The 15,167-nt window shown below is 37.7% G+C and overlaps 1 protein-coding gene across 3 annotated transcripts in view; it reads right to left on the reverse strand.

The window, feature by feature from the left end:
* Positions 1–3,877: 3,877 nt before the first annotated feature.
* The window catches only part of akap6 (A kinase (PRKA) anchor protein 6), a 162,477-nt gene continuing 151,187 nt past the window's right edge, over positions 3,878–15,167 (reverse strand). For all 3 annotated transcript variants that reach the window (XM_048190983.1, XM_048190982.1, XM_048190981.1), the window contains 3 exons: positions 10,281–13,292; positions 8,690–8,809; positions 3,878–4,830 (listed from right to left, as the gene is read on the reverse strand). In XM_048190983.1, the coding sequence (XP_048046940.1) occupies positions 4,789–4,830; positions 8,690–8,809; positions 10,281–13,292 (3,174 nt within the window). In that variant the 3' untranslated portion in view covers positions 3,878–4,788. The remainder of the gene's footprint in view (positions 4,831–8,689; positions 8,810–10,280; positions 13,293–15,167) is intronic.

Below are 15,167 nucleotides of genomic sequence, written 5' to 3' on the forward strand. Positions count from 1 at the left end.
ATCTATCTATTGTTTGTGTCGATCTATCATGTCTGTCTTTCTATCGATCGATCTATCTTCTGTCGATCTGTGATCTATCGTATATCTATTGTCTGTCTGTCTATCTATCATCTGTCTGTCTATTGTTTATCTATCATCTCTATCTATCTATCTATCCTATGTCTATCTATCATATATCTATCAATCTATTGTCTATCGTATATTAATTATCTATCTATCATCTATTTATCTATCTATCTATTGTCTGTCGATCTATACATCTTTCTATCGATCAATCTATCTATCTTCTGTCTATCTATCATATATCTATTGTCTGTCTATCTTCTATCTACTGTATCTATTGTCTGTCTGTCTATCTATCATCTGTCTGTCTATTGTTTATCTATCATCTCTGTCTATCTATCTATCCTATGTCTATCTATCATATATCTATCAATCTATTGTCTATCGTATATTAATTATCCATCTATCATCTATTTATCTATCTATTGTCTGTCGATCTATACATCTTTCTATCGATCAATCTATCTATCTTCTGTCTATATCGTATATCTATCATCTACTGTATCTATTGTCTGTCTGTCTATCTGTCTGTCTATCGATCAATCTATCAAATTTCTATCTATCATATATCTATCTGTCAATCTATCATGTCTATCGATCTATCTTCTGTCTATCTATCATATATCTATCTATTGTCTGTCAATCTTCTATCTACTGTATCTATTGTCTGTCTATCTATCTGTCTATCTATTGTCTATCTATCATCTGTCTGTCTATTGTTTATCTATCATCTCTGTCTGTCTGTGTATCTATCATATGTCTATCTATTATATATCTATTATCTGTCTATCTATCATCTATTTATCTATCTATTGTCTGTCTGTCGATCTATCCATCTTTCTATCGATCAATCTTATATCTATCGTATATCTATTGTCTATCTTTTGTCTATCTATCTATCTATCTGTCTGTCTGTCTCTCTATCTATCTCTATCTATCTATCTATCTATCTACAGTATCTATCTATCTATCTATCTATCTATCTATCTGTCTGTCTATCTATCTATCTTACTGTGCAATTTACTTTCTAATACAATTGATCCTGCTTTTGGCTTTGATAAGATCACCTGTAGTCAATGTAAATGCGTTTCACTCTTCTGTTCTGAGACTTACAATAAATAAAACAAGGTCATTTCATTCACTATAAATGCTTCTTGGCAGCACAGTTCTGACTAGCTTTCTCTCGGCTTGAGCTGGACAGCGCTGATGCTTTTTTACATTATCTTTCAAAGGCCTATCATTACTTTGAAACATAAAAGCTAGTGATGTATAGACATCCTGTCAAGATATAGAACTCTGTGTTATAGTGACATGCCACATTTAATATTGTGTCTTCACATCAAACCTTCCGTACACCGTTGAGCCTGCAACCCAGAGCCTCCGATGACACCCGTGCTTGTTTGCATTGACGTATGCTTTAAAAAATAATACAAAAGGACAAAACATGGAGAGAAGATAATTGGCTGAATTTTAAACGTGTGAAATTTTACATCAGTACAGGTTGCATGTGCAAAAAAACAGCATGTTTCATGCAGCTGTGATCAAAAGTGAGAAACAAGCATAAAGTTTTCAGTTCATGTCCACCAAACTAAAAAGGCATTTCTGACATTTGAAGGTTGTTCTCCAGTTCTTTTATCCCACTTAAACTCATGTGGAAAAAATCATCCGCAACTTGTCTTCTTTGTCACATAATGTCATATAATCAACAGCGATCTTTTCAACAAAGAGACTTCAACTTATTAATTTTTCCATCTATGCCTGGGCAAAGCCTCCAAATCAACATTCTGACTGGCTGTAATTGCAAAGCCACCATGGTTCGATACACATGACCTTTACTACCTTTAAAGCCATTTCCATTTCATACAAAAATGTCCTGTTAATTGCAAAAGGGGGAATAATTTGTTCACCATGCAGTGTTTTGAAGACAGTGTAAGAATTCATTTCCATCCTAATTTATCAATGCCATCGTCCAATGCCAAAAACCTTATTTTAAATATTTACGTGACTTTCCCGCTCAAATGTAAAATGGATCTGTAGCATTCGCCATGGACAAACACAGGGAATCTTTATTGTGAAAATGAGATAATGTCTGGTTTTCGTGACATATGTGCATTTTTTTTGTTATTGCAAATCTGTTGGAGGGTCAATATATTCCTTTTTCAAAAATAAATGAATGCAATCAGAGAAATGGGCTTAATTGTAATGAAAATGTGTTGATTTTGAGGTGAAATGACAGGTTCGGTAAGATACAGTAAACACACTGTACTCTGTTTCATATGGAACCAGAAAGCGTCGCTTTCTCGTCTTCCATGAGTCTTTCATTCCCACCGACTGATTTTGTTCCGGTGCAAGCGCGCACTCATCATCAACAAACACGCAATCCTGCAGGAGCCGATGGGCGATTATGGCAGAGAGCTTATCATCAGGCACGGCGGCGCAATCAGGAGAGCGCTTGATTGGCTGTCGAAGAGTTCCAGAGGTTCCGATGGCACTGTATATCTGAATCTCTGAGGGCCCATCACGTAATCTTCAGAGTCATCAGGACTTCCTGTAAACAGCATATTAGCCACAAAAATAACCGACCGGTGTCTGCGTGAACACTCAGACTCGGCTTTAAAGCTGATGCGTATATGACCTGTTATATACAGTATGTTAAAAGAGTTCTACATATTTACAGCTGCATGCTTAATGTGCATGAATCAGTATATCACTAACTGGGGCAAGTTGTCACAAGGGCTATTTGTTACAAATGGTCAGTAAGATTGATTGATTGATTTGTTTGTTTGAAGAAATCAATTTTATTCAGCCAGGATATTAAATTTATCAAAAGCGACAGTAAAGAAATGTGTTTCAAAAGATTTCAATTTCAAATAAATGCTGTTCTTTTTATTATGTACTATTCATCCTGAAAAAAAAAAAAAAAAAGCAGCACAGCTGTTTTCAACATTGATAATAATGAGAAATATTTCTTGAGCAGCAAATCAGCATATTAGAATGATTTCTGAAGCATCATGTGACACTGAAGACTGGAGTAACGATGCTAAAAATTAAGCTTTGCCAACAGAGATAAATTGCATTTTAAAATATATTAAAATAGAAAATAGTTATTTTAAATTGTAATAATATTTCACACTATTAATTTAATCAAATAAAGGCAGCCTTGGTGAGCATAAGAGACTTCTCTCAAAAACATTACAAAATCTCAATCGACCCCAATCTTTTAAATGGTATGTATAATAAAAATTAAAAAAAATCGAGTGTTCAGGACAGCAGTACTTTTCATAAATGTCAGTTTGTCACATTTATATTGGGGAAAGCGGTCGCATTTGTTAAATATTGTAATTGTATGCAGTTTATTAACGATCCTTTCTGAGCCAAACTTGTTTAGTTTTGTATGCTAACTTTAATTTTAGTTTTTTGATTTTTTAAAAGTTTTAATAGTAATGTTTTATTTGAATTTTGCTAATTAAAATAATTAAATATTGCTATATAATACATTTTAAATGCAGATATGTTGCAGAAGATTTTTGTTTTAACGTGATATATTTCTTAATTAAAATAGGTCTTCTCAAATCAGTCTCAATAAACAACAGGCTCACATTGAGACAACTTACCCTATATAGTGTGACAACATGCCCCATTATAGAAGCAAATATGTGTTCAATGAACTGTATACGTTTTGCTGGGCAATAACAGTAAAAACAGTTAGGTAATACTTTAATCTGATTTTAAGAAATATTCAAAGCAGTAAAAAGCGTGACAACCAGTCCCGGTCTCATTAATTCTGTGTGAAAAGAATGCCGCGTGTGACAAATTCATTAAATGACGTTTATTTATGGAAGTTTTCTTGTACATAGTTCACCATGCAGTCTAACAGTAGATATTTATCCACATCACGTAACACAAACAGTAACACGAACATTAAGTAATATGACATCATTATACACCAGTGTTTGAACGTACAGTTCACATATTTACAGATGCCCATTCGTCATTATCAGCCTTGCCACACGTCTGCTTTCTCACCGATCACATGACACACAATGAGGTGAAGCAGTGTTTAACAAAATGTATTAACTGCAAGGCACAAAATGTTTATACATTTCTTTGTTTATCAGGGAGTAAAAAAAAATGGTATCGCATCAAACTGCCAAAGATCACATGCCACACAACATCACACAACCGTCGTGTTGCATAGAAACTGTGGCGCTACGTCGCTCGGCTAGAGAGGAACGCGAAGCCTGATCTTAGAATGTGGAGACCGTGACGTCACGTCTCATTCGAGGCTGATTAGGACCACGTTACTGATTCATGGGGGCGACCCTCAAGTAACATGCCTCAATGCTTAGGCACGAAATACTCGAGCCTGCTTAGATGTCGCTAGCTGGCTGATCGGTCTAGTGTCATCAGGAATAAGATAGAAGAGGCTTGTGTGTACTCTATCGTGTTGAAGTGTTAGACAGGGTCGAGATGGTAAAAGACTGGTGAGGTAGCTCAGTCCAGGGTGGAGCTTAGAGTGGTGGTCAGCAAGGGGGCAAAGGTCACGGATAAATAGCAAAGCAGCCAGGAGGAAGAGGATGAGGGTGCTGAGGATGAAGGACTTAGAGCTCTAAAGTGCCAGACTAATGGCCCATGCACTAACATCCAGTAAGGTGTCTGTTCCAGACCCCCACATCACCATCCAGAGGTGGTGTTTAAGACCTCAGAGAGCCTTCACTAGCTCAGTCAGGGTTTGCACACAGGCGTGGCTAGACTTCCAGAGAATCTCTATAAGAAAAGACACAAAGATTCACATTGTTAGTAAATGCTAAGATTGCTAAATCCAAACACAGATTTACAGGCTGTATTGGATGTAATTCATTACTAAGTAATTCATTACTGTAATTTAATTACTTTTCCGTTGAAAAAGTAAAGTAAGGGATTACTCTGAATTTTTCTGTAATTTAGGTACTTATAATTGGATTAAATACTGTATAGACAATAGAACAATTTTATATAAACTGTAGTTTTCTCCCTTTCAATACTTTGGTCAGTTCAAGAATAGTTTATGCAATTTTATATTATTTATTTTTTAAAAGAGCATTTTAAAAAGATTAAAAGAGCTGTTTCATATCTATCCTTGTATTGTTTAACTGGTCGAGTTCGATTTGAGTTTAATTAGTGTTGTCACGGTACCAAAATTCCAGTAGTCGGTACCGATACCATGAACATTTTACGGTTCTCGGTACCAATTTCGGTACCACAGCAAAATCTGTTGGAATTATTTTACTACTTTATATAGCCTATTTTAAAAACATTAAATATGATTTGGAGTGTGTGTGTGTTTGTGTGTGTATATAGGCTACCTCAATGAAATAATTTTGAAATATAAAAAAAATAAAATAAATAAATGCTCAAACATCCATTGTGTACTGTTGAAAAAAAAAACAGCATATGTTTATCAAATAACGGGACTTTGGCTATATGACGCGTCTTTGTGTGGAAATAAAAAACAAATGCTTTTTATTTCCACACAAAGACGCGTCATATAGCCAAAGTCCCGTTATTACTTTGATGACTGCTTTGCCTTTGAGAGGGATGTGGGACACGAGCAGGAAAGAGACCATTTCTCTTTAATAATATCTTCATGTTATCTCCTGATGTTACAAGCAACTTACACTTGTTTTAAAAGGTCTGAAGAGCGAGTTTTATCCTCCGCAGGGGAAAGACATTCGGCATTAACCAAAATGTTTCCATGGGTGCGATGTCACATTTAATTGCTAACCTATTATTTCTTCTGTAAACAAAGCTTTGTGCTTCACTCGTGTCATATTCACGTAAATACTGCCACAGCCCTATCAGTGGGTACTGAATATACCCGGATTCTCGGTACTACCGGTACTACAGAAATGCTGGTATCGTCACATTTTCAAAATTTCAGTACCGACTTGGTACCGAAGTAACGGTACTTTTGACAACACTAGGTTTAATAATAAAATAATTAGTAATGCAATACTTTTTAGAGACTTTTTAGTACATTAATCTAATTACACTGTTGAATATGTAATTACTAGCTAGTAATTTGTTTTTAGAGTAACGTACCAAACACTGCTCACAGCATACTTATATATATAAAAAAAAATCTTATAAAAATATATCTTGCATCTTATATTATACATAGCATAGAAATTTATAGTACAGTATAATACTTTATAAAATATATGCTATATAGTAATTTGCATGCATACAATTTTAATTGAATGTTGCAAGATTAGATAGATAGATAGATAGATAGATAGATAGATAGATAGATAGATAGATAGATAGATAGATAGATAGATAGATAGATAGATAGATAGATAGATAGATAGATAGATAGTTGTTATATGTACAATAAAGCATTGCATTTGATCAGTTGTTTGTTTGGTCCAGGTCTTCTTTGTCATGTGACACTGCAGTACATTTAACTGTGTAGTGTGAACTGAACCCACAATGACTGCAGGGTTGACATGATAGTGTCTGTAGAGACAGATAGTTGGCTCTCTCTGCTGTTTACTGTGTCCCTGAAGCCTCGGGCATTTGCTGAAATGTGTCCGACCCACCAACTACTAAAAATCTTCAAGATGACCTTCCTTTTGTATCATATAACCATTATCATTTCATCATTTATGTTTGTGGTGGTTACATACCAAAATTCTCATTTTCTTAAAAATATTTGCTAAGTGTTAGCTAGCCGCAGGGCTATGCATCATTCAAAACTGCCTTTAAAGGTGGGGTAAGCGATATTTCATTGACATCTGAAATAAACCCAAACAAACAAACACACCCCTGTCTTCATTGCTCCGCCTCCAAAACTCATCCTCCAATCCTAACCACCCTGCATCGAGTCACATGCGATTATATAATTATACCACTATATATACACTACTGTTCAAAAGTTTGGGATCGGTAAGATTTTTAATGTCTTTAAAAGAAGTTTCGTCTGCTCACCAAGGGTGCATTTACTTAATTAAAAATACAATAAAATCAGTAATATTGTGAAATATTATTACAATTTAAAATAACTGTTTTCTATTTGAAAATATTTGAAAATGTAAAATGAATTTTCAGCATCATTACTCCAGTCTTCAGTGTCACATGATCCTTCAGAAATCATTCTAATATGATGATTTGCTGCTCAAGAGACATTTATTGTGTACAGATGTACAAAATATTTGTGTACAATATTTTTTTTCAGGATTCTTTGATGAATAGAAAGTTCAAAAGAACAGCATTTATTTGAAATATAAACTTTTGTTACATTTTAAATGTCTTTACTGCCACTTTTGATCGATTTAATGCATCCTTGCTGAACAAAAATATTAATTTCTTTAAATTCTTCTCAAAAAAATAAAAATAAAAATTCTTACTGACCCCAAACTTTTGAACGGTAGTGTATAATGCTACAGAAACTTTGTATTTCAGATAAATGCTGTTCTTTTGAACTTTCTATTCATCAAGGAATCCTGAAAAAAAAGCATACAACTGTTTTTAACATTGATAATAATAATAAATATTTCTTGAGCAGCAAATCATCATATTAAAATGATTTCTGAAGGATCATTTGACACTGAAGACTGGAGAAATTATGCTGAAAATTCAGCTTTTCCAACACAGAAATAAATTACATTTTATATTATATTCCAATAGAAAACAGTTATTTTAAATTGTAATAATATTTCACAATATTACTGTTTTTACTGTATTTTTAATTAAATAAATGCAATCTTGGTGAGCAGACAAAACTTCTTTTAAAAATATTAAAAATCTTACCGATATATATATATATATATATATATATATATATATAAAATATTTCTTTGAAACACAATTTAGTAAATGATACTTCCTCTCATTGCAATTCAACACACTGCTGCCAGTTTGATTTAAATTCACTCTCATGAATTGACAGGCAGCCAATTCCTAAAAACTAAATTTTGCCCAACCCTGTACTAGCTCAGGATTGTGTTTGCCATCTGTTAATTCCACCATATTACAATGTGTCGTATATTGTTGCAGTCAGGAGACCAAGAAAGCAGCTCTCTTTAAGTTTTCCATCAGCTGTTTATGCTTTTCATCAAGAGAAATGATTGCCGACCAGCACACGTTCATTATTTCAACCCTCCGCTGATGAGGCCACAGCAGCGACAGAGAAAGAGACAGTAAGAGAGAAAGACAGAGAAAAATGGGAAGACAATTCAAAGGCTAACCCCATTGGATATATAGACCATGTTACGTAATGAATGCTTTTCAAACCAATTTACTGGCAAGGGAGTCATCATGTAGAAAGTACAGTGGCCTATAATTTAAACCATAACACTGCTGGTCCAGACCAGGCATTTGCGTCATCGTGAAGTGAGCCTTTGGGTTCATATCAAGCAGAATTTCACAACCAACGACCAACGGAAAAACACAAAACAGACTCATTTCAAAACACGGCACTAATAAATCATGCTAGCGTGCGGTATGGAGTGCACTGGAAAATGGGGTTGTTTGCAATGTAACGCTTGACGTCGAAAAGACCCTGTGGCTGTTTTTCAGCGGTGTGGTGGAAGTGGCCAGGAGGGAAAGGTTGTGTGTGTGTTGAAGCAATTCCTATAGCACCTACCTTGACCTGAGGCCTGCTGCTGACTCTACTCCTTCCTGTAGATGAGCTATCTGTCTGCGGACCACTGATCTGAGCCCTGCAGCCCTCCGCAACACCACTGCTGCTCTCTGACCTTGCCAGCTGGAAGAGAGAGAAAAAGAGAAATGTTGCATCCACAATGTAATCCTTTTTAACACTTCCTGTTTACTTTATTTTTTTACACTGCAGTTTTTAGAGTTTCATTTAATTTAATGTAATTTAATTGATAGTACTTTTTATTTTTAACAGTGAAATAATCACAGGTTTCATAAACATTTGCATCATCTTCCTTTGGAAAAGTGTTTACACGCAGGTCAACTTAAAAATGTCTTGATTTGTTCTTATATCACTTATTTGGCACCATTGACATTGTATGTATTTAACCTGCAAATGATGACAATGAAATATTTACCAATAAAGTAGACTAAATTAAAATTGAAAATTGGACAAAACACAGGTCAACCTAAAAAGGCCTTAATTTGCTAAAATGTTCTAAAAATAGTTGTCTTTGCATATTTAATATAGGCGTTTTGGCGAAAGCTAGATATTGTACTTCATAACTTGTTAAATATGGATTTCTTTTTACACAAACGCATCGATTTGCTTCAGAAGGCCTTTATTAACCCCCCAGAGCCATGTGGATGGATGCAGTTTCTTCAGCTTCATACTCGTTGGTATCGCTCACTTCCATTACAAAGCTCGGATGCGTCAGGATATTTATTAATATGCCTCAGATTGTGTTCATCAGAAAGAAGAAAGTCATATACACCTAGGATGGCTTGAGGGTGAGTAAAACTTGAGGTAATTTTCATTTGAAAGTGAACTAATCCTTTAATTAAAATAAGAGAAAATATTCGAATATTAAAAAATGATCACCCTCAATATTACTGTTTACTCCATTTGCACTGTTGTTATATTGCTTATTTTGCACTGTTCACATTGTATGCGTCTAAGCTGCAAATTTGAGAGATAAAAGACAAATATACAGAGCAGAAAGAAATGTGAACAAGATTGTAATAGTTCTCTTTCTGTTTTCATATAAAACCATCCAGCTATTTTTATGAAATCAAAACGTCCTTATGAGTAAAACATTGAAATTCAATTGATGACTTAAGTAAAATTAATTCCGTGTTTTCAGTCTCAATGATTAGCTGGAAAGTAGGAACTTAATTTGCCTGATATAAGGTCAAACATAGGATTTGCAGACAGAGTTGGAACCAAGCAGGAAGAAGTTTGCATATGAAATAGAAAACTACTTAAAAAGAACACAAATAGATGCTAATTCAGTCATGAAATTAAGTAATGATCCTCGCCGCATTCTTGCTTATGAATCATAATATAATCTGACTGATTATGATTATTCTGTTCTGTAGACCTTAAAATTTTAAATCTACGCCTGCAAATCCTTCTTCCATTAGCACTTCAGGGGAAAAGCGCAGGGGAGGGGTGAGAAGGGGGTGAGAGAATGAATAAAAATCCCCTCTTAAATATTTAGTCAATGAGATGAATTCAGCAGAAACGCACACCGCTCTCATTACAAGCAGATAGAGCACGGTGTAATGTCGAAACACACCTGTTTATGAGTCGACTTGGCTTCCTGTAGAGAGCGGCGCCCTTTCCCGACGTTCTTCTGTTTCATCAACTGTGAAGCAGGAGCCCTTTCATCGCTATCAGTCTTCCTTATCAGCGGACAGTTAATTTTGGGATTAATATAAAGGCTGCCATCCTCTTTTAAAGGATTTGTAGTGGAGCAAGAGACTCTTATCTTAGTCATTACAGGGGAAATATTGGATTCAAGCATTTTAGTATCTGCAAAACATTCAACAGTATCTATCGGGGTTTCACATGGTAAAGGATTAAGATAAGGCGCCTCATTATGGCACTCTGACTGGCTACCAGCTACACTTCCTTGAGAAATACCATGCGCTTTTTGGTATTCATCGCAACCCGATGAAGGTGCTGGGCTCAAGAGACCGAGGGGCTCTATTAGTTTGCCGCTGTGTCTCGTGGGCCGTTTGCTAATGGACATGCTGTAACAGAGAGGAGGACCCAGGTACACTTCCTCTGTGCAGGCCTCAAAGAGCGGCTCTTCATCACGGATATCTGGCGTGCTCGAAAGGATTGGGGTGCTGCTCTTGTCCTCCGCACAGGTGCTGACCTCTCCACAGTCGCTATCATGCGAGGACAGCGACAGATATGAGTAGAAGTCACCCTTCCGCAAATGAATATGCCGATGGGAGTGCTCGAGGACCTTCTCTCTGATCTGAGATACAGACGTTGGGCTACAAACCTCCGTCAGCTGCTCTTTGGTCTTCAGGGCCACAGATGTCATATCAATGATCTCCATCACAAAGTCATGGACGTTGTCACTCTTGCCCTCTTCAGACATGAAAGCAGGGTGACTGCAGCTATCTGAAGAGCTTTCTTGATGGTTCTCGTGGACGTCATTCAGAAAGGCAGCAAGCTGTTTCTGTTGGCTGTGAGTGTGTGCGGCTAACCCTGAGCACTCTTCTATGGGAGAGATGGTGGGGGAGAGACGGCGGGAATTGTGACAGGGCAGCTCACCTTTTAACTGTCCTTCCAGGGAGCTCTGTTCGCATGAGGATGGAGAGGTGGCGGTCAGCATATTGCTTTTGACGTCAATGATAGCATCCACCACATAAGAGCCTTTAAGTGATTCCCCTTTCTTGGTTAGCAGACTTCCCTCTTCTCTCAGCAGCTCGTCGTCTTCGTCCTTCCCTTTGATGTGAGAGCTCTCGACATTGCCGTTTTCCATGTCATCCACGAAGCGGCTGATATAGCTTCTGGTGGCGTCTCGACGGTTGCTGTCCACCTCCTGTTGCTTGAGGCTCTCGTTTTTAGCATTAGTGTTGGATTCCAAGAGTTTCAGCGCAGACTGGCTGAGAAATTGCCGATCGTTAGTAGTCTTAATGGGTGACAGGATGTCTCTAGACAGGGTGCCACACTGCAGTTCATCCACTAGATCTGCCTCATTTTTCTCTCTACTCTGAGATCTAGGCTTTATCCAGCTTTGAAACTCACCCTTTATATAATCCAATCCGAGAGCGAAAGAACCTTCAATGTATTCTTCCTCTGAGGTTACACTAGAGTCATCGTCTTTAATACCAAGCTCCTCTTCGGTGAGTGTCAGAGTGGAGCTGGAAAGAAGATCGCTGTCTTCCTCATCATCAGTACAGGCTGAAGTGCAGGAAACGTTGACAACCATACTGATGCTTGCATCAGTCTCGTCGGTTTGTTGCTGGCCGCGGCAATGTTTGCGGAAGGATGCATTAGATTCAGTAGCATCGCAGCGGTTCATTTGCACGGCTAGGTCCTCGGATGCCACAGACGAGTCCTCGGTGCAGCTCAGCTCTGTCAGGGAGGCTGCCGAGCTCTCGTTAATGGAGGAGGGAGCGCCAGCTGAGCATGACCCACGCCACAGCGAGCTGCTCTGGAGCGTTACGTCAGAGACGCTACGTGTCATCTTCAGAGCAAGAGGGCTTTGGATGTTCTCGAGGCGTTTTAGAAGTTCCAGAGTTCTTCTGCTGAGTTCCCCCGTGGGCTCCACAGTCGATCCAATGTCCCTCAGACTTTCCTTACTACCCGGGTCCTCTGTGCTCTTACATGGAGCAAGCCAACTTTCCAGGGAAGTGCTACGAGTTAGTGTCTCTTTGCTTGATGGGAATAACTCTCCTACTGCATAAAGGGAGTCAAGGGAAGACCCCTGGGAGAGCTGTGCAAACTCTTTTTGGAGCTTTCGTTGTGTAGTCACCCTTTCGTCATCTCTGCTCATATTGAGATTTTTCTCATTAGCCTCTTGGCTTTGTCCAAGGCCGTTGGAAAGGATATTCACTGACTCCTTGTGGTGTTTCTTCCTGCTTTCTCCACCATATTCTCTTTTCTTTTTCATGACATGCCATCTCTGGTCTCTTTTCCCAATGGTAATGCTGTTACCATATTCTGCACACTTGTTGGCCCGCTCCAAAACTCTGTCTATGTCTTCATCTGAGACTCTGTCTCCATTGAGTGAATCTTCTCTGGTAGGAGGAGTAAGAGTAACGCAAACTTTTGGATCATCACTCTGGAACAGCAGGCAAATATCAGAGTTACCTGTGGTCTCCGTGTCCCCTTCACTAACTATCCCACTTTCGCTCTCCGACCTCTTGGCTGAATCCAATAGCAGCTCATGCTTCCCCTTCAACAGGTCTCCTAAGATATCAGGTAGGGATTCGGCTGAGGAGAAGGAGGAATCCATGCTCAGGCTCTTCAACAGTGACGGTTGGACTTTGGATGAAGATGATTTGTGATTATATTGGGGTTGTTGGTAGAGTTCAACATTATGCAGACTGTACACCTGATAAACACAGGAAGATGAGGCATTCGACTCGTCATTTGGACATGACTCTGTGAGATTCAAAGGCTCTTTTGGGGAATTAAGGTGTGATTTAGATCCAGGGTTTTGCTCATCTTCACAGTCCTGTGTCTCCAGATTGCAGATGGTCATGTCCATCTCGTCCCACTCCCAAGAGTCTTCCGTCAGCCCATGGAGGTCCATAAGCGAAGGCTCAATGAGGTTCCCAGGGACCTGTAGGAGGGGAAAAAAAATGTCAGGGGCAAAGAAATTCTCAACTGGACTTTTAATCACATCAAATGCAAAGTTAATCTGGGAAAAATACATTTTTGCTTAGATATGGGCATTCAGTGCAGGACATAATTACACAAATTGCTTTGCTTCTTGTTCAAGCAGGAAGAGTCTATTTATATGATCCTCTTTATCTCATTAATCTAATAAACTGGCAAATCTAACACTTGCTTTGTATGTCATATATCCCATAAAATGAATTTTTATTTGATTTCTGTTTATTCTCTTTCTGCTGATGAGGAAAATACTAATGCACAAGCTTGGACTGTTAGTGCATGATAAAAACCCTCAACTGTGAGAACAATCAATCAGTCTAATCAAATAAAAATAATTTCAATAAGCTGCCTCAGCTAACATTTGTACCCCGATTGCAGCACATAACATTTTAATCAGATAGACTAATTATAACCTTTAGCTACGCCATTACAAAAGTCATTTAGCCATTTTGTAGAAACTTAAACAAGATGGTCCAGTATGACCTTAGAATTTTGTCTGAATGTCTCTGCTACTCTATTCAACTTGAGGGTAAAATCATGTAATAACTTGACTTGTCAATTAAAGCTCTTTTGAATTTTTTTTTCCTTTTAACAGTTGTTCTTTTTACACTCCCTTCAGAGTAGGTAAAAGTTAAGTTAAAAACCATTGTCTCTTTTGTTGACCTTCGAAAAGAATTCTTGATATTGTGGGGGGAAAAAAATCCTGATAAAAATGAAAGCATAACGATTGGATTTTTTTCCAGACAAGACTTGTTGTGAGCAAGGCCTCCTAAAGCATTCAACAGTCAGCTATTTCATCATCTCACAAAGTGTACTGTATTCACAAAAACAAACTCTCCCTATTATTTTTCTTTTCCTTTATTCTGCAGCCGCAAAAAAAGTGAAATTGCACTTCAGCCCCGCAAGGTCAAGCTGAGCGAGGGGCGAGTAATTTGTCTTCCCCGTGTAAGTGAGTGGACGTTCACAAACAGGTTGCTGGGCTTTTCTGTGTGAAGCACGCAGCCTCCCCAGAGCCCTGCTGCTGCCATGCAGGAATGCACAACATCTACATGACAAAAGGCGAAGTCTAGCCCTTGGCCCACTCCCCTGTTTAACACGCACCGTAACGGTCCCACACATACAATAAGAGACTAGTTAAGGGTTCCGTTTTCAAGATGGGAAGTCTTTTTATACTGCAGTGAACACGGTATGTGCACATGTTATGTGCTTTAAGAGACTACTTCCTCCCTTTCAGTGCAGGATAGGGACACAAAACCAAGTTATTTCATTGCTACGGGTTACTCAATGTACATTAAGAACAGTCAGTTATTTCTGGCAGCATTTGTAATCGATTGAGTTCACAGTACAGTGAGTATCTGGGGAGCGCATCAAGCCACTGTCCTCTTACTCTGTGTATTCAAGAATAATATGTGGCCACTTTCCCTGCCTTATATATCATTCTTTATTGCACTGTTACAGCAGTGCTGCACTATATTATTGGTACTAGTGTATTTATGCTTAACAAATTGTCTTGGGCAGTTTTCTTTAACCAGAGCAACATACAGCATAAGGAGATCTTCAAAGAGTCGATTCCAGTGGGTTGAATAAAATACGTATCAGAATGTTGAATTATAATGGTTGCATTAGGAACCAGAGGTAATATGAACACATTTTAACTTCTCCTTATTAACAAAATAATTAAATGGACTGTCAAAAATAAAGAAAGTTTTATACAAAATACTGTAAAATAAGCATATTTATATCATGATTAATGCACAGTTGCCGAATTAAACATCTAACAAGTAAGGTCATGTAACAGCAACATAGCATACTATGGTTTATC

Source organism: Megalobrama amblycephala, linkage group LG5 (genome assembly GCF_018812025.1).
Source record: "Megalobrama amblycephala isolate DHTTF-2021 linkage group LG5, ASM1881202v1, whole genome shotgun sequence".
In the NCBI taxonomy this organism is placed as follows: Eukaryota; Metazoa; Chordata; class Actinopteri; order Cypriniformes; family Xenocyprididae; genus Megalobrama; species Megalobrama amblycephala.